This window comes from Coregonus clupeaformis, unplaced genomic scaffold, assembly GCF_020615455.1.
Source record: "Coregonus clupeaformis isolate EN_2021a unplaced genomic scaffold, ASM2061545v1 scaf0035, whole genome shotgun sequence".
NCBI lineage: Eukaryota > Metazoa > Chordata > Actinopteri > Salmoniformes > Salmonidae > Coregonus > Coregonus clupeaformis.
In genome coordinates, this window is record NW_025533490.1 from 245,001 (window position 1) to 265,336 (window position 20,336).

The 20,336-nt window shown below is 47.4% G+C and overlaps 1 protein-coding gene across 1 annotated transcript in view; it reads right to left on the reverse strand.

Annotated features, from left to right (window-relative positions):
* LOC121557597 (elastin) overlaps positions 1–20,336 on the reverse strand; it is an 89,899-nt gene that overhangs the window by 56,025 nt on the left and 13,538 nt on the right. Inside the window, exons 2-4 of the mRNA XM_041871159.1 lie at positions 4,350–4,424; positions 1,023–1,073; positions 1–42 (exon numbers count right to left, since the gene is read on the reverse strand). The exon at positions 1–42 is cut by the window's left edge and continues 54 nt beyond it. Coding sequence (XP_041727093.1) covers positions 1–42; positions 1,023–1,073; positions 4,350–4,424 — 168 coding nt within the window. The remainder of the gene's footprint in view (positions 43–1,022; positions 1,074–4,349; positions 4,425–20,336) is intronic.

Consider the following 20,336-nt stretch of genomic DNA (forward strand, 5'->3'; position numbering starts at 1 on the left):
GACCTCCAGCACCAACACCACCCCGTCCTCCATATCCTCCAGCTGGGGGGAACATAAGGTCTGGTTAGACAACAGGTCTTTGTCATTACCATCACCATCATCTTCTTTATTGTCATCATCGTCATCATCGTTGTCATCATCATCATCATTATAATTTTCATCATTACAGCAATCATTATCATCATCACTACCATCATCGTTGTCAGCATCACAGTCAACCTTGTCATCACTATCATCATCATCATCATCATCATCATCAACAACACTTACTACAGTACATAAGCCTATAACTCAACACTTCCCTCACTCCATAGCCATTCCCTGACAGCAACACAGTACACACCCAGATGGGGAACAGGACAGCACACTGTGGTTTTATAGGTGTGAGGAGAACAGTCTAACTCCCTGAACACCTTGTTAAACCAGACTTAATTACAGTGGTTGTGTCTGAGCACTGTGTTTACCCAACAACAAGAGTGTCATTAGAACCAACACCATGACTAAACTATTAGCTTAGCTTGTGGCCATGTGGTGCAGTGGAGGAGAACTCACACTTTGAGCTTTCCAAGATGGAACGAGAGTCATTTAGCAGATGTAGGCTAAACCAACGCAAAACTATGCCTATTCTATTCCAGCAGTTTTGTGAAATAGCTACACACTGACTTAAAAAGTGTGATGGTGTGGTAGTTAATGTGGTGTACTGCAGTGGTCAGGGTGTTCATTATGCATGCTGCTGTCTCTGCTATGACAGCGTGATAAGACAAAGGCCAGATATAATAGCCACTCTCCATATGTGAGTGGCTGTGATGAGGGTGGCCTGGTAATTGTAATCCAGTTCAGTCCCCTGGCCTGCATGCAAGACAGGAAGCTAAAGCTCTATGACAATGTTGTGGTTGTGAAATCTGTAGTCATTGTTCACTGAATTACTGTAAATCTCAACAGCAGCATAGATGCCATCTCTATTAGTCCAGCTAAGGGACAACTATTAGAGGAGGGTATTACAGTAAGTGTTTTCTACTCACCCCCAGTTTTAGCTGGTTTGTAGCCTGCTCCCGCGGGTATCCCACCAGCTCCTGTTGGTAAAACAAGAAAAAATAAAAATAAATAAAAAATACAGAAAGAGAAGCAGAAAGAAAGAGAGTTATGATACAGTGAAAGGCTTGACTTTGTTTTAGCTCTCCCCCTGGCTCCTCTATACCTCCATCAATCCCTCCCTCCATTCCTTCATCCCTCCCTCCTTTCCTCCCTTAATCCATCCCTCCTGCTGTTTGGGCCTTAGATCATCTGCTAGCTCTGGGTCCTCCGGTCTCTGACCTGACCAGATACAGTATCTCCACATAGAGACTAGACCACTGTGGTGGGTAGGAGGCTCTAAATCGCTACATCTCTAAATCTTCAAAGCTGCATCCCAAATGGCACCCAATTCCCTATATAGTGTACTACTTTCGATCAGGGCCCTGGTCAAAAGTAGTGCCCCATGTATGGAATAGGGTGCCATTTGGGACACACACTACATTTCCAACAGTATCCCAGAGACACCTTCTAACCCCTCAGAGTGAGGAGAGGAATGCACAGGGTCGGTGTGGCAACTCACGCTTCCTCACACTGTATTTCACTGTAATTTATGGCCTCAATGCTGTTACAGTGAAAACCTACGGTACAGCTATGCTTATCCAGAGGGAAATGTTACAGTACAACAGGAAATAGTACGGTGCGAGAGAGCGCGAAAATACAAGGGATATTGAGTTTCTGTATATGGCAGTAATGATCAAGAGAGCCACACATGAGTCAGCCGTTTCGGACCATTTCAAGTTGCCCGGCCTGCCTGTCATTTAAGGCTGGTTGTAAGGCCGGAGGTGTGTGGTTCAACTGTCCTGGTGGTTGTTAATGTTTTACATGCTGAACACTAGTGAAAGCCAACAGCCACGGTGGGCTCTTAGTGGCTTTGGAGAGGGAGCGCAGTGGTGATCATTGGTTGGTTTGTGGTTGAGATGAAGACATGCAGTACTGTACACTACTGGCTCAGGGCTAATGGTTAAACTGTGGGTTGCAAGAGACTGTGACCCAACATGTACCTTTATTTCTTCAGTACGTAATGCTACAGTAATTTAGTCATACAGGTTTTGTGTTGTATGCTGGGAAATATGAAAGGTGTATGTTGTACACTGTATGATCTATGTTGTGTGTGTTGTATACATAATTCTGTGTGTGTTGTATACCTGGTTTGATATTGAGGTACGCTGACATGTTTAATTGATTGTGTACTACTTTATCAGTGACGTGCGGTCAGGGTAGTGAAAATGAATGATAAATGAAAAATAAATACAGATCAAGGACAACTCTCATCCCTTGCCATCATCTCCATAGAGACCGAGATACTTTTAAAACTGAGGGCCAACAGGGAGGAGTTTTACAGTTCAGTCACTGATGTCTTTAACCAGAAGAATAGACACCAGATGGATGGGCCTAAATGTACAGTAGCGCCGTCTACTATTTTAACATTAGCTACATGTCTATTATACAGTGACTTCGGAAAGTATTCACCCCTTGACTTTTTCCACATTACGTTACAGCCTTATTCTAAAATAGATAAAATATGTATTTTTTCTCATCAATCTACACACAAAACCCCATAATGACAAAGCAAAAACAGGTTAAGCTATGTATTACAAATAAAAAATGGAAATATACATTTACATAAGTATTCAGACCCTTTACTCAGTACTTTGTTGAAGCACCTTTGGCAGCGATTACAGCCTCGAGTCTTCTTGGGTATGACGCTACAAGCTTGGCACACCTGTATTTGGGGAGTTTCTCTAATTCCTCTCTGCAGATCCTATCAAGCTCTATCAGGTTGGATGGGGAGCGTTGCTGCACAGCTATTTTCAGGTCTCTCCGGAGATGTTTGATCCGGTTCAAGTCCGGGCTCTGGCTGGGCCACTCAAGGACATTCAGAGACTTGTCCCGAAGCCACTCCTACATTGTCTTGGCTGTGTGCTTAGGGTCTTGTCCTGTTGGAAGGTGAACCTTCGCCCCAGTCTGAGGTTCTGAGCGCTCTGGAGCAAGTTTTCATCAAGGATCTCTCTGTACTTTGCTCCGTTAATCTTTCTCTCGATCCTGACTAGTCTCCCAGTCCCTGCCGCTGAAAAACATCCCCACAGCATGATACTGCCACCACCATGCTTCACCGTAAGGATGGTGCCAGGTTTCCTCCAGACGTGACGCTTGGCATTCAGGCCAAAGAGTCAGACCAGAGAATCTTGTTTCTCATGGTCTTTAGGTTCCTTTTGGCAAACTCCAAGCGGGCTGTCATGTGCCTTTTACTGAGGAGTGGCTTCCGTCTGGCCACTCTACCATAAAGGCCTGATTGGTGGAGTGCTGCAAAGATGGTTGTCCTTCTTGAAGGTTCTCCCATCACCACAGAGGAACTCTAGAGCTCTGTCAGAGTGACCATCAGGTTCTTGGTCACCTCCCTGACCAAGGCCCTTCTCCCCCGAACGCTCAGTTTGGCCGGGTGGCCAGCTCTAGGAAGAGACTTGGTGGTTCCAAACTTCTTCCATTTAAGAATGATGGAGGCCACTGTGTTCTTGGGGACCTTCAATACTGCAGACATTTTTTGGTACCCTTCCACATATCTGTGCCTCGACACAATCCTGTCTCGGAGCTCTACGGACAATTCCTTCGACCTCATGGCTTGGTTTTTGCTCTGACATGCACTTTCAACTGTGGGACCTTATATAGACAGGTGTGTGCCTTTCCAAATCATGTCCAATCAATTGAATTTACCACAGGTGGACTCCAATCAAGGTGTACAAACATCTCAAGGATGATCAATGGAAACATGATGTACCTGAGCTCAATTTCAAGTCTCATAGCAAAGGGTCTGAATACTTATGTAAATAAGGTATTTCTGATTTTGTTATTTTATACATTTGCAAAATGTCAAAAAAACTGTTTTTGGTTTGTCATTATGGGGTATTGTGTGTAGATTGCTGAAAAAATATATATATTTAACCCATTTTAGAATAAGGCTGTAACGTAACAAAATGTGTAAAAAGTCAAGGGGTCTGAATACTTTCCAAAGGGACTGTATATAGCTAGCTATATCCCAATCAGTAGCGCTGACTACATTTTGTGAGTGTAGCACTGTGAATGTGTGTATTTTTGAAAGTGCTGTTTTTAAATTGTAGGTTGAGGTTGTTTAATGATTATCTATGAGATCGTGTCATACCGATAAACACAGTCGCAAAAATCGGCTTTATGAGTGTGTGTGTGTCACTGTACTTTATATAAAGAGACATGTTGTGTAATGTGTTGCGCTGTGCAGTCGTAGGTAGCTCATATGTTACCTGGGTAGAAACCAGCACCTGGTCCAGCACCTCCTGCTCCTGGTCCAACTCCAGCACCAGCCGGCACGTACACACCTGGAGAGACAGACAGGTAACATACCTGGTCAGGGACAGCTCTGTATGACTTCATGACGCTAATCTAACGGTCCAACTTGTAGACCGCAATCCATAGTTTTTAAATGACTAAATTCCAAACCTCACCTCAGCCATGACCAACACTATAACTTACGTTCCCAAAGCCTAACCCTCAACCCATTGTACAGCTAACCACTTACTCCTTATTCAAAGTAACCCTGAATCTAGACAACCCAAAACCTAGTCTCGCTTGCCTGTGGGAAGAGAGAGTCAAATCCATGATGTAGTGCAAAACAAAACTATGGTACAGTAAGAGGTAAGGCAAATGCACTGTTTTAAGCTAGCAGTGAGATGAGGTACTGCAGTTGGAGGAAAAGGGAACATTTTGATGCATAGAGGGAGGTTTGGCCATGGTTTTACGTAACATGCTGAGACATTGTAAAAAGTTTACTGCCACCATTGCCACATCAATGTTCTCTCTCTCTCAGCCCCTAGGAGGACTTTAGCAAGTGAGACGTCAGTGCTACTCAACAAGGGAATCAGCAAGAATGTTTGTCTGCTACAGGCTACAGGATTCGGAAATATACTGTAAGAAACCTCTAACTGTAAGGAGGGAAGAAGGGAGAGAGAGGGAAAAAGAGACAGAGAGAGGTGTGTGCGTTAGAGGAGAGCGAGGTATAAGAGTGAGAGAAAGAGAAAGTGAGAGAGAGAGAGAGAGAGACAGAGAGAGAGAGAGAGAGAGAGAGAGAGAGAGAGAGAGAGAGAGAGAGAGAGAGAGAGAGAGAGAGAGAGAGAGAGAGAGAGAGACAGAGAGAGAGAGAGAGAGAGAGAGAGAGAGACAGAGAGAGAGCGAGAGAGAGAGAGAGAGACAGAGAGAAAGAGAGACAGAGACAGAGAGAGAGACAGAGAGAGAGAGAGAGAGAGAGAGAGAGAGAGAGAGAGAGAGAGAGAGAGAGAGAGAGAGAGAGAGAGAGAGAGAGAGAGAGGGGAATAAAAAGGGGAACCTTTTGGCCCCCAGCCAAAGAAGGCCATGAAGAAATGGAACAAAGCACGTTAATAAGTCAGCTCATTTAGTCGTGTTTCTGGTGGAAAGTTAACATAAACTGTGAAACTCTACACTGGAGCACGACGCTGTGCCTGCCGAAGCCCACACTGATTCACTCGTTTGGACAGAGAGGTTAGTGAGGACAACAGTGTTAGTCATATTCACATTAATTTCCCAAATTGCACACCAAAATCTGATTAGTAGAGAGGGAAAATATTTAGTCTATCTGGTCTGTTTTTGTTTAACAGAGAAAATCTATTCTCAATCAAACTCAGTACATGCCAGCAGGGATTTGTATGGTTGTGCTACGGAGCTAGAATTCCTAACATGGTTTTTATGGTGGTGCATGTTGTTTTAAAAACACAATGTTTAGGAGTGTATATAGGGGTCGGTTTGAGTGACGGTTTATTTGAAAGAGCGTCGCGGCTGTGTCCTTGGAAAACAAATGAGCTCACAGCTGAAGCGGTCCGAGATAGATCAGAGAGAGGATGCTCTCTAGCCTAACTGCTCCTAACTGAGACTGTGAGGGAGTTGGATGATCGGAAGAAGAGGCGATCGGGTTTCCTTACTGTTTGGCCTTGTGGTCTTAATGGCTGGCTGAGTAGTAAGAACTTGCTAAACACACAAGGCTCAAGGTCCTTAGAAGAGGAAAATGTGCACATGGCTGAACGGTCAGAGAGGGCTGTCCAGGGCACAGCATTACACTTAGAAAAAAAGGTGCTATCTAGAACCCTTTACACAGAGGGTTCTACATGGAACTCAAAAGAGTTCTATCTGGAAACAAAGAAGGGTTCTACCTGGAACCAAAAAGGGTTATCTTATGGGGACAGCCAAAGAACCCTTTTGGAACCCTTTTTTTCTGAGTGTACAACATTTCACAAAATGACTGCATACTCTGAGGATGATGTATGTGTGAGTGTGCAAGTTAATGGATTGATTTGTGTGTGTGTGTGTGTGTGTTCTTAAATGTATGTATGCTTACTTGTGTCTGTCCACTCCAGTCTATTTCACTATCAAAATCTTAATCAAATCAAATCAAATTTGATTAGTCACATGCTCCGAATACAACAGGTGTAGACCTTACTGTGAAATGCTTACTTACAAGCCCTTAACCAACAATACAATTCAAGAAATAGAGTTAAGAAAATATTTACTAAATTAAAAAAATCTAATCAAATCAAAAAGTAACACAATAAAATGACATAACAATAACGAGGGTCAATGTGTGGGGGTAAAGATTAGTCGAGGTAATTTGTAAAGTGACTATGCATAGATAATAAACAGCGGGTGTGGACAACAAGGAACTTGAAACTCTCGACCCGCTCCACTTCAACCCCGTCGATGTTAATGGGGGCCTGTTCGGCCCTCCTTTTCCTATAGTCCACGATCAGCTCCTTTGTCTTGCTCACATTGAGGGAGAGGTTGTTGTCCTGGCACCACACTGCCAGGTCTCTGACCTCCTCCCTATAGGCTGTCTCATCGTTGTCGGTGATCAGGCCTACCACTGTTGTGTCGTCAACAAACTTAATTATGGTGTTGGAGTTGTGCTTGGCAAAGCAGTCGTGGGTGAACAGGGAGTACAGGAGGGGACTAAGCACGCACCCCTGCGGGGCCCCAGTGTTGAGGATCAGCATGGCAGATGTGTAGTTGCCTACCCTTACCACCTGGGGGCGGCCCATCAGGAAGTCCAGGATCCAGTTGCAGAGGGAGGTGTTTAGTCCCAGGGTCCTTAACTTAGTGATGAGCTTTGTGGGCACTATGGTGTTGAACGCTGAGCTGTAGTCAATGAACAGCATTCTCAAATAGGTGTTCCTTTTGTCCAGGTGGGAAAGGGCAGTGTGGAGTGCGATTGAGATTGCGTCATCTGTGGATCTGCATGAGTGTGTGTTTGTGTTCCACCCATCTCCCTCAGCTCAGTGGATGCCATGCCATGCCAGCTCCATGGCAGAGCCCCCAGGTAGTGTTCTGTACTTTACCAACAGGGTGGAATTATTGTTCTCCACTTCAACCCGACCTGCCAGACCCTCATTTCACAATCAAAAGGAGGATTTCCTGTCCCAGGGTTGAGAGGGAGGGCAGATGGAGTGAATGTAGTGTCTGCTCCAATTTTCCCCTGGTTAGAAGCCCATCATACCGTAACTGTCACGGTTTCGGCCGAGGCTGCTCCTTCTCCTTGTTCGGGCAGGCTTCGGCGGTCGTCGTCCCCGGAGTACTAGCTGCCACCGTTCGATGTTTCATGTTTGTTTGGTTTTGTCTAGTTGTACACCTGTCCCTTGTTAGTGTTTGATTTTGTTTCCTATTTAGTTATCGTGTGTTGGGTCAGGTGTTATGTGTGATTATTATTGTCAGCTGTTGCCATTGAGGAGTTTCCTCTCTCATATCGTTGTATTTGAGAGTTCGCACTGCGTGCGCTTTTTTCTTGTTTTCGCACTGTTGTTGTTGTGCGTAATTTGTTCATGCCACCCGGTTGGGTTGGCGACTCATTCCTGTTTGGATTTACTAAAGTCTGTTGACGAAGACCCTTGTTCCTGCGCTTGATTCCCTGCACCACATCCACACGCAGCGTTCTGACAGAATCACACATCACACTATGGAATCAGCAGGAGCAGCCGCGCCAACGGACATTATGGAAGACCGTCTTCGTGGGCAGGAGGACAGGATCAACCAGATCGGTCACGCCCTGGATCAGGTGATGAACACTCTCCACCGATGGGAGACCAGCGGGGTACCCACGCCCCCACCTACCGGACCATCCCCATCGGTCAGTCCTCCTGTCCCCCTTCTGGAACCCAGCGGGATTCGGCTCTCCCTCCCGAGGGCGTACGACGGCTCCGCTGCCGGGAGTCAAGGGTTCTTGCTGCAAGTGGAGCTCTACCTCTCCACCGTACACCCGGCTCCCTCGGGACACGAGAGCGTCTCCGCCCTCATCTCCTGTCTCACCGGCAAGGCGTTGGAGTGGGCCAACGCCGAATGGAGGAGAATAGACGCCGCTACTGTTACCTATGCGGAGTTCTCCCGCCGCTTCCGTGCCGTGTTTGACCATCCACCGGAGGGGAAGGTGGCGGGGGAGCGTCTGTTCTACCTCCGACAGGGGATGAGGAGCGCACAGGCTTTTTGCGTTGGAGTTCGGACTCTAGCGGCAGATGCAGGGGTGGAATGAGCGGGCCCTCATAGACCACTTCCGCTGCAGCCTCCGGGAGGACGTCCAGAGAGAGTTTGCGTGCAGGGATACCACGTTGACGTTTGACCAACTGGTCGACATGGCCATTCGGCTGGACACCCTGCTCGCTACCCGTGGACGTCCCGGGTGGGGGTTGCCCATTCCACCTTCCAGCACCTCCGAGCCGAGCCCTATGGAGCTCGGAGGTGCTGGTGCTAGGGAACGGAGGAGTAGGAACCCGAGGGGGGCCGTTCCCTGCACCAACTGTGGCCGTGGAGGGCACACCGCGGCTAGGTGTTGGGGAAGGTCCCCTGGTGGAGGTGAGGTCAGGCCAGGCATTGGGGAGTCCTCCCAGGTGAGTAGGCGCCCTACTTACCCAGAGCTTTCTGTCGTTCACCTAACCTTGCCTGTTTGTTTTCCACAGGTTGCACCTCGTTCCCAGCATAAGGCGCTGGTAGATTCAGGCGCAGCTGGGAATTTTGTAGATCGCCAGTTCTGTGTAAAGTTAGGGATTCCCCTCCGTCCCGTTGATAAGCCTTTCCCTGTACATGCCCTAGATAGCCGTCCGTTAGGATCTGGGTTGATTAGGGAGGTCACAGCGCCTCTTAAGATGGTGACGCAGGGGGGTCATGAGGAGACGATTCAGCTCTATCTGATTGACTCTCCTGCGTATCCGGTGGTGCTGGGGCTTCCCTGGTTAATTACCCATGACCCTACTATTTCGTGGCGAGAGAAAGCTCTTACAGGGTGGTCTGCTCAGTGTGTGGGGCTGTGTCTGGGTGTTTCCATAGGGGCGACCTCGGTGGAGAGTCCGAATCTAATGCCAGCACTGCAGATTCCCCCTGAGTATGAGGATTTGAAACTTGTGTTCAGTAAGACTAGGGCGGCGCAGCTGCCGCCTCATAGACAGGGGGATTGTGCGATAGATCTCCAGTCAGGAGCAGCCCTCCCGCGGAGCCATGTGTATCCCTTGTCCCAAGAGGAGAGGAAGGCAATGGAAACTTACATCGCTGAGTCTCTGAGACAGGGATACATACGGGCCTCCACTTCACCCGCTTCCTCAAGCTTCTTTTTGTGAAGAAAAAGATGGAGGTCTGCGCCCGTGTATTGATTACCGCGGTCTCAATCAGATTACAGTGAAGTACAGCTATCCACTTCCTCTGATTGCGACTATGACGGAGTCATTACACGGTGCTCAGTTCTTCACAAAATTGGATCTTAGGAGCGCATATAACTTGGTGCGCATTAGAGAGGGCGATGAATGGAAGACAGCATTTAGCTACGACCTCCGGTCATTACGAGTATCTCGTCATGCCATATGGGTTAATGAATGCTCCCTCAGTCTTCCAATCCTTTGTAGATGAGATTTTCCGGGACATGCAGGGGCAGGGAGTAGTCATGTACATAGACGATATTCTGGTGTACAGTTCTACCCGAGCTGAGCATGTAGCCCTGGTGCGCCGAGTGTTGAGGAGGCTGTTGGAGCATGACCTATATGTCAAGGCAGAGAAATGTCTGTTCTTTCAGAAGTCGGTCTCCTTTTTGGGTTATCAATTGTCTGCGTCAGGGGTGAAGATGGAGGTTGACCGGGTGTCAGCTGTGCGTAATTGGCAAACCCCAACCACTGTGAAAGAGGTGCAACAGTTCTTGGGCTTTGCGAATTATTACCGGAGGTTTATCCGGGGTTTTGGACAGGTGGCAGCTCCCATTACGTCTCTGTTGAAGGGGGGTCCGGTGCCCTTGCAGTGGTCAGCTGAGGCGGACAGGGCTTTTGAGAGACTGAAGGACCTGTTTACCTCAGCGCCGGTGTTGGCGCATCCGGATCCCGCTTTACCTTTCCAGGTAGAGGTAGACGCGTCCGAGGCTGGTATTGGGGCCGTTCTCTCACAACGGTCTGGCACACCACCTAAACTCCGCCCCTGTGCTTTTTATTCTAAGAAGCTCAGTCCGGCGGAGCGGAATTATGACGTAGGGGACAGGGAGCTGTTAGCCGTGGTACAGGCCCTAAAGGTGTGGAGGCATTGGCTTGAGGGGGCTCAACACCCTTTCCTCATTCTAACTGACCACCGTAACCTGGAATACATCCGGGCAGCTATCAATCAATCAATCAATTTTATTTTATATAGCCCTTCTTACATCAGCTAATATCTCGAAGTGCTTTACAGAAACCCAGCCTAAAACCCCAAACAGCTAGTAATGCAGGTGTAGAAGCACGGTGGCTAGGAAAAACTCCCTAGAAAGGCGAAAGCCTAGGAAGAAACCTAGAGAGGAACCAGGCTATGAGGGGTGGCCAGTCCTCTTCTGGCTGTGCCGGGTGGAGATTATAACAGAACCATGCCAAGATGTTCAAAAATGTTCATAAGTGACAAGCATGGTCAAATAATAATCAGGAATAAATCTCAGTTGGCTTTTCATAGCCGATCATTAAGAGTTGAAAACAGCAGGTCTGGGACAGGTAGGGGTTCCATAACCGCAGGCAGAACAGTTGAAACTGGAATAGCAGCAAGGCCAGGCGGACTGGGGACAGCAAGGAGTCACCACGGCCGGTAGTCCCGACGTATGGTCCTAGGGCTCAGGTCTCTCAGTTGGCTTTTCATAGCCGATCATTAAAGAGTTGAAAACAGCAGGTCTGGGACAGGTAGGGGTTTCGTAGCCGCAGGCAGAACAGTTGAAACTGGAATAGCAGCAAGGCCAGGCGGACTGGGGACAGCAAGGTGTCATCATGCCCGGTAGTCCTGACGTATGGTCCTAGGGCTCAGGTTCTCAGAGAGAAAGAGAGAACGAGAGAATTAGAGAGAGCATACTTAAATTCACACAGGACACTGGATAAGACAGGAGAAGTACTCCAGGTATAACCAACTAACCCCAGCCCCCGACACATAAACTACTGCAGCATAAATACTGGAGGCTGAGACAGGAGCGGTCCGGAGACACTGTGGCCCCATCCGAAGAAACCCCGGACAGGGCCAAACAGGAAGGATATAACCCCACCCACTCCGCCAAAGCACAGCCCCCGCACCACTAGAGGGATATCCCCAACCACCAACTTACAATCCTGAGACAAGGCCGAGTATAGCCCACAGAGGTCTCCACCACAGCACAAACCAAGGGGGGGCGCCAACCCAGACAGGAAGATCACGTCAGTAACTCAACCCACTCAAGTGACGCACCCCTCCCAGGGACGGCATGAAAGAGCACCAGCAAGCCAGTGACTCAGCCCCTGCAACAGGGTTAGAGGCAGAGAACCCCAGTGGAGAGGGGAACCGGCCCGGCAGAGACAGCAAGGGCTGTTCGTTGCTCCAGCCTTTCCGTTCACCTTCACACTCCTGGGCCAGACTACACTCAATCATATGACCTACTGAAGAGATAAGTCTTCAGTAAAGACTTAAAGGTTGAGACCGAGTCTGCGTCTCTCACATGGGTAGGCAGACTGTTCCATAAAAATGGAGATCTATAGGAGAAAGCCCTGCCTCCCGCTGTTTGCTTAGAAATTCTAGGGACAATTAGGAGGCCTGCGTCTTGTGACCGTAGCGTACGTATTGGTATGTACGGCAGGACCAACTCGGAAAGATAGGTAGGAGCAAGCCCATGTAACGCTTTATAGGTTAACAGTAAAACCTTGAAATCAGCCCTTGCCTTAACAGGAAGCCAGTGTAGGGAAGCTAGCACTGGAGTAATATGATCAAATTTCTTGGTTCTAGTCAGGATTCTAGCAGCCGTATTTAGCACTAACTGAAGTTTATTTAGTGCTTTATCCGGGTAGCCGGAAAATAGAGCATTGCAGTAGTCTAACCTAGAAGTAACAAATGCATGGATTAATTTTTCTGCATCATTTTTGGACAGAAAATTTCTGATTTTTGCAATGTTACGTAGATGGAAAAAAGCTGTCCTTGAAACAGTCTTGATATGTTCGACAAAAGAGAGATCAGGGTCAAGAGTAACACCGAGGTCCTTCACAGTTTTATTTGAGACGACTTTACAACCATCTAGATGAATTGTCAGATTTAACAGAAGATCTCTTTGTTTCTTGGGACCTAGAACAAGCATCTCTGTTTTGTCCGAGTTTAAAAGTAAAAAGTTTTCAGCCATCCACTTCCTTATGTCTGAAACACAGGCTTCTAGCGAGGGCAATTTTGGGGCTTCACCATGTTTCATTGAAATGTACAGCTGTGTGTCATCCGCATAGCAGTGAAAGTTAACATTATGTTTTCGAATAACATCCCCAAGAGGTAAAATATATAGTGAAAACAATAGTGGTCCTAAAACGGAACCTTGAGGAACACCGAAATGTACAGTTGATTTGTCGGAGGACAGACCATTCACAGAGACAAACTGATATCTTTCCGACAGGTAGGATCTAAACCAGGCCAGAACTTGTCCGTGTAGACCAATTTGGGTTTCCAGTCTCTCCAAAAGAATGTGGTGATCGATGGTGTCAAAGGCAGCACTAAGGTCTAGTAGCACGAGGACAGATGCAGAGCCTCGGTCTGACGCCATTAAAAGGTCATTTACCACCTTCACAAGTGCAGTCTCAGTGCTATGATGGGGTCTAAAACCAGACTGAAGCATTTCGTATACATTGTTTGTCTTCAGAAAGGCAGTGAGTTGCTGCGCAACAGCTTTTTCTAAAATTTTTGAGAGGAATGGAAGATTCGATATAGGCCGATAGTTTTTTATATTTTCCGGGTCAAGGTTTGGCTTTTTCAAGAGAGGCTTTATCACTGCCACTTTTAGTGAGTTTGGTACACATCCGGTGGATAGAGAGCTGTTTATTATGTTCAACATAGGAGGGCCAAGCACAGGAAGCAGCTCCTTCAGCAGTTTAGTAGGAATAGGATCCAGTATGCAGCTTGAAGGTTTAGAGGCCATGATTATTTTCATCATTGTGTCAAGAGATATAGTACTAAAACACTTAAGTGTCTCTCCCGATCCCAGGCCCTCGCAGAGCTGTGCAGATCCAGGACAGCTAAGCCCTGGAGGAATACGCAGATTCAAAGAGGAGTCCGTAATTTGCTTTCTAATGGTCATGATCTTTTCCTCAAAGAAGTTCATGAATTTATCACTGCTGAAGTGAAAGCCATCCTCTCTTGGGGAATGCTGCTTTTAGTTAGCTTTGCAACAGTATCAAAAAGAAATTTTGGATTGTTCTTATTTTCCTCAATTAAGTTGGAAAAGTAGGATGATCGAGCAGCAGTGAGGGCTCTTCGGTACTGCACGGTACTGTCTTTCCAAGCTAGTCGGAAGACTTCCAGTTTGGTGTGGCGCCATTTCCGTTCCAATTTCCTGGAAGCTTGCTTCAAAGCTCGGGTATTTTCTGTATACCAGGGAGCTAGTTTCTTATGACAAATGTTTTTCGTTTTTAGGGGTGCAACTGCATCTAGGGTATTGCGCAAGGTTAAATTGAGTTCCTCAGTTAAGTGGTTAACTGATTTTTGTCCTCTGACGTCCTTGGGTAGGCAGAAGGAGTCTGGAAGGGCATCAATGAATTTTTGTGTTGTTTGAGAATTTATAGCACGACTTTTGATGCTCCTTGGTTGGGGTCTGAGCAGATTATTTGTTGCGATTGCAAATGTAATAAAATGGTGGTCCGATAGTCCAGGATTTTGTGGAAAAACATTAAGATCTACAACATTTATTCCATGGGACAAAACTAGGTCCAGAGTATGACTGTGGCAGTGAGTAGGTCCAGAGATATGTTGGACAAAACCCACTGAGTCGATAATGGCTCCGAAAGACTTTTGGAGTGGGTCTGTGGACTTCTCCATGTGAATATTAAAATCACCAAAAATTAGAATATGATCTGCTATGACTACAAGGTCTGATAGGAATTCAGGAAACTCAGAGAGGAACGCTGTATATGGCCCAGGAGGCCTGTAAACAGTAGCTATAAAAAGTGATTGAGTAGGCTGCATAGATTTCATGACTAGAAGCTCAAAAGATGAAAACGCCATTTTTTTTTTGTAAATTGAAATTTGCTATCGTAAATGTTAGCAACACCTCCGCCTTTGCGGGATGCACGGGGAATATGGTCACTAGTGTAACCAGGAGGTGAGGCCTCATTTAACACAGCAAATTCATCAGGCTTAAGCCATGTTTCAGTCAGGCCAATCACATCGAGATTATGATCAGTGATTAGTTCATTGACTATGACTGCCTTTGAAGTGAGGGATCTAACATTAAGTAACCCTATTTTGAGATGTGAGGTATCACGATCTCTTTCAATAATGGCAGGAATGGAGGAGGTCTTTATCCTCATAAGATTGCTAGGGTGAACACCGCCATGTTTAGTTTTGCCCAACCTAGGTCGAGGCACAGACACAGTCTCAATGGGTATGGCTGAGCTGACTACACTGACTGTGCTATTGGCAGACTCCACTAAGCTGGCAGGTTGGCTAACAGCCTGCTGCCTGGCCTGCACCCTATTTCACTGTGGGGCTAGAGGAGTTAGAGCCCTATCTATGTTGGTAGATAAGAGGAGAGCACCCCTCCAGCTAGGATGGAGTCCGTCACTCCTCAGCAGGTCAGGCTTGGTCCTGTTTGTGGGTGAGTCCCAGAAAGAGGGCCAATTATCCACAAATGTTATCTTTTGGGAGGGGCAGAAAACAGTTTTCAACCAGCGATTAAGTGCTGAGACTCTGCTGTAGAGCTCGTCACTTCCCCTAACTGGGAGGGGGCCAGAGACAATTACTCGATGCCGACACATCTTTCTAGCTGATTTACAAGCTGAAGCTATGTTGCACTTGGTGACCTCTGACTGTTTCATCCTAACATCGTTGGTGCCGACGTGGATAACAATATCTCTATACTCTCTACACTCGCCAGTTTTAGCTTTAGCCAGCACCATCTTTAGATTAGCCTTAACGTCGGTAGCCCTGCCCCCTGGTAAACAGTGTATGATCGCTGGGTGATTCGTTTTAAGTCTAATACTGCGGGTAATGGAGTCGCCAATGACTAGGGTTTTCAATTTGTCAGAGCTAATGGTGGGAGCCTTCGAGCGTCTCAGACCCCGTAACGGGAGGAGTAGAGACTAGAGAAGACTCAGACTCAGACTCCGACTCGCTACATAATGGGGAAAACCGGTTGAAGGTTTCTGTCGGCTGAATGAGCGACACCGGTTGAGCATTCCAACAGTATTTCCCTCCAGAAGCCATGAGAAAGTTGTCCGGCTGCGGGGACTGTGCGGGGGGATTTATACTAACGTTACTGTCTGTACTTACTGGTGGCACAGACGCTGTTTCTTCCTTTCCTACACTGAGATTACCCTTGCCTAACGATTGCGTCTGAAGCTGGGCTTGTAGCACAGCTATTTTCGCCGTAAGGCGATCGTTCTCCTGTATATTATGAGTACAGCGACTGCAATTAGAAGACATCATGTTAATGTTACTACTTAGCTTCGGCTGTTGAAGATGTTGATGAACCATGTCCAGATAAAGCGTCCGGAGTGAAAAAAGTTGAATAAGGGAAAAAAGTTGCGATGGAAAAAAGGAAAATAACGTAAAGTTGGCAGCTAAAACGCACAGGAAAATGACTCTTCTGTCTCGGGATAAACGTCCGGGGTGAAAAAGTTTAACGAAAAAAGATGAGTGAGGACAAAACTAAAAAGTTGGTAAATTTGTTGAACACAAAGATTGATTAAACGTTTATTAAAAGTAAAACGTGAATAGTTTGGCAGGTAGCCAAGTAGCAACAAACAGCACAGCAGTACGGAGACAATGCGGAAGCGAGACGGAAGTCACGTCAAATCTCGTCAAATCTCGTCAAATTGAGTAGTATGTTGAGTAGCTGGACTATGTTTCTAGCCCGGTTTGTGTTTAAAATCACTTACATCCCTGGGTCCCAGAACGGGAAGGCAGATGCCCTGTCTCGGCGATATGACACGGAGGAGAGGTCCGTTGAGCCCACTCCCATACTACCAAAGTCGTGTCTGGTTGCACCGGTGGTATGGGAGGTCGATGCCGAGATCGAGCGGGCGTTACGCACCGACCCAAGTCCTCCCCAGTGTCCTGTGGGTCGGACGTACGTTCCGCTCGAGGTACGCGATCGCCTCATTTATTGGGCTCATACGCCCCCTCCTCTGGACATCCAGGTATCGGCCGGACAGTTCACTGCCTTAGCACTAAGTACTGGTGGCCAACGTTAGCCAGGGATGTGAGGATTTATGTCTCCTCCTGTTCGGTGTGTGCCCAGTGTAAGGCGCCCAGACATTTGCCCAGGGGTAAGCTACAACCCCTGCCCGTTCCACAACGACCCTGGTCCCACCTCTCGGTGGATTTTGTTACAGACCTTCCCCTCTCACAGGGGAATACTACCATCCTGGTCGTTGTGGATCGGTTCTCGAAGGCCTGTCGTCTCCTACCCATGCCGGGTCTACCTACTGCCCTACAGACCGCTGAGGCTCTGTTTACCCATGTCTTCCGGCATTACGGGGTACCCGAGGATATAGTGTCTGATCAAGGCCCCCAGTTCACCTCCAGAGTGTGGAGAGCGTTTATGGAACGGTTGGGGGTTTCGGTGAGCCTTACCTCGGGTTACCACCCGGAGAGTAATGGGCAGGTTGAACGTGTCAACCAGGATGTGGGGAGGTTTCTGAGGTCTTATTGCCAGGACCGGCCGGAGGAGTGGGCGAGATACGTTCCGTGGGCCGAGATGGCGCAGAACTCTCTCCGCCACTCCTCCACCCAACTAACCCCTTTCCAGTGTGTGTTAGGGTACCAGCCGGTTCTGGCACCTTGGCACGAGAGCCAGATCGAGGCCCCTGCGGTGGATGAGTGGGTGCGGCGCTCGGAGGAGACGTGGAACGTTGCCCACGTTCATCTGCAGTGGGCCATCCGTCGGCATAAGACGAGCGCCGATCTCCACCGCAGTGAGGGGCCTGTGTACGCACCTGGAGATCGAGTCTGGCTCTCGACCAGAAACCTGCCCCTCCGGCTGCCCTGCCGGAAGCTGGGTCGGCGGTTTGTGGGGCCATTTAAAGTCCTGAGGAGGTTGAACGAGGTGTGTTACAGGTTAGAACTGCCTATTGATTACAGGAATATTAACCCCTCGTTTCATGTGTCTCTCCTCAGGCCGGTGGTAGCTGGTCCACTCCAGGATTATGAGATAGAGGAGATTCCTCCGCCCCGTTGGACATCGAGGGGCTCCGGCGTACACTGTGAGGTCCATCCTTGATTCGAGACGCCGGATGGGGGTCTCCAATATCTCGTGGAGTGGGAGGGGTACGGCCCGGAGGAGCGGTGCTGGGTGCCGAGGAGGGACATATTAGACCTGTCCCTGCTGACCGAGTTCCATCGGGGTCATCCTACGCGCCCTGCTCCGCGTCGTCCTGGTCGTCCCCGAGGCCGGGATTGGCGCACGGCTGGAGCCGCGCGTCAAGGGGGGGGTACTGTCACGGTTTCGGCCGAGGCTGCTCCTTCTCCTTGTTCGGGCAGGCTTCGGCGGTCGTCGCCCCCGGAGTACTAGCTGCCACCGTTCGATGTTTCATGTTTGTTTGGTTTTGTCTAGTTGTACACCTGTCCCTTGTTAGTGTTTGATTTTGTTTCCTATTTAGTTATCGTGTGTTGGGTCAGGTGTTATGTGTGATTATTATTGTCAGCTGTTGCCATTGAGGAGTTTCCTCTCTCATATCGTTGTATTTGAGAGTTCGCACTGCGTGCGCTTTTTTCTTGTTTTCGCACTGTTGTTGTTGTGCGTAATTTGTTCGTGCCACCCGGTTGGGTTGGCGACTCATTCCTGTTTGGATTTACTAAAGTCTGTTGACGAACACCCTTGTTCCTGCGCTTGATTCCCTGCACCACATCCACACGCAGCGTTCTGACAGTAACTACTGTACTGTAGCTACCACATCATACCACTGGGCAGGGCAGAACCCAGTAAGGGGCACTGGGTTCACAAGAACCAACCCAATAAGGTACTCATTGACCTCAGCTAAGAAATGTGAACTATGCTGACCTACAGTATGAAGTCATTGGTTTCTTAGCACTGTCGAGCTCAAACTCAAAATCTTCTCTAAGAATGATTTGGTCATGGGAGTCTTTTGGAATGCATGTTATTGGAGGTCATACCAGAGGTAAAGGAGACTGGCAGAATTATCCTAAATGCAACACGCAACAATTTCAATGATTATACTGAGTTATAATTCATATAAGGAAATCAGTCAATTGAAATAAATAAATTAGGCCCTAATCTATGGATTTCACATGACTGGGCAGGGGTGCAGCCATGGGTGGGCCTGGGAGGGCATAGGCCCACCCACTTGGGAGCCAGGCCCAGTCAATCTGAATGAGTTTTCCCCACAAAAGGGCTTTATTACAGACTGAAATACTCCTCAGTTTCATCAGCTGTCCGGATGGCTTGTCTCAGACAATCCCGCAGGTGAAGAAGGCGGATGTGGAGGTCCTGGGCTGGCATGGTTACACGTGGTCTGCGGTTGTGAGGCCGGTTGGACGTACTGCCTAATTCTCTAAAACGACGTTGGAGGTGGCTTATGGTAGAGAAATGAACATGAAATTCTCTGGCAACAGCTCTGGTGGACATCCATGCAGTCAGCATGCCAATTGCATGCTCCCTCAAAACTTGAGACATCTGTGGCATTGTGTTGTGTGACAAAACTGCACATTTTAGAGTGGCCTTTTATTGTCCCCAGCACATGGTGCACCTGTGTACTGATCATGCTGTTTAATCAGCTTCTTGATATGCCACACCAGTCAGGTGGATGGATTATCTTGGCAAAGGAGAAATGCTCAATAACAGGGATGTAAACAAATTTGTGCACAAAAGTTGTGTATATGGAACATTTCTGGGATCTTCTATTTCAGCTCATGAAACATGGGACCAACACTTTACATGTTGCGTTTATATTTTTGTTCAGTATAAGTAACCAACAAGTTACCAGTAACCTGATTTAAATCCCATATGGGACGTAAAGTAGTTTCTATCTGGTCTTCACCATGAACATAACATACCATTTCCTGCATTAGCAATCTATATAGTTTAAAAGTCAAACATGGGAGAAACAAATGCACACAATTGCATGGTTTCCCATGAAGCCGATCTGGCTTACCTCTGAGACACTGGAACAAACATCTAATTTAGTCTACGATGTTGAACCATGGTTTGGCATCCTCCAGTAGTCAATAACATTGCTCCGATTGTTTTGAGTTCAAGTTGAATGGGCTCGTTTTGTCCACAAGACTTAAGCTAACAAATTTAGCTCTATAGGGCGTATCCGCTCTGTTTAGTTTACAGTTTGAGTATCAGCCAGAGGAATAAGCACTGACATGTTTACCGACCATTAGCTGGCCATGAATTTTAATAAAGCCAGACCAAACAAATCCAAAACTAGAGAGCCGAATACAAATGAAAACCTCTTTTACAAGCCTCTATGTCTGATGGTCTGTTCATTGAAAACCTATGCAGGCCTATAAGGGCCCGAGTTACTGCAAAGTTGTACAGCAAAAAAATGAATTTGAATGACTGGATGGCAAACAAATTTGTGATTTAATAGAGCAGAACTTGTTTTCCAATCTAAAGCATGCCTAATTTATCCATGGTCATTGATGGATTTTCCCCTAATAACTGTAATGAGAGATATTTTCTTTAAAGGCACAGCAAGGGAAATTAAAGACTATGGCGACTTGAGTGTTTGACCTCAATTAAGAAAAAACTGGTGACTAATATAGTCAATTTCAAGACCTTGCGCTGTGGGTGT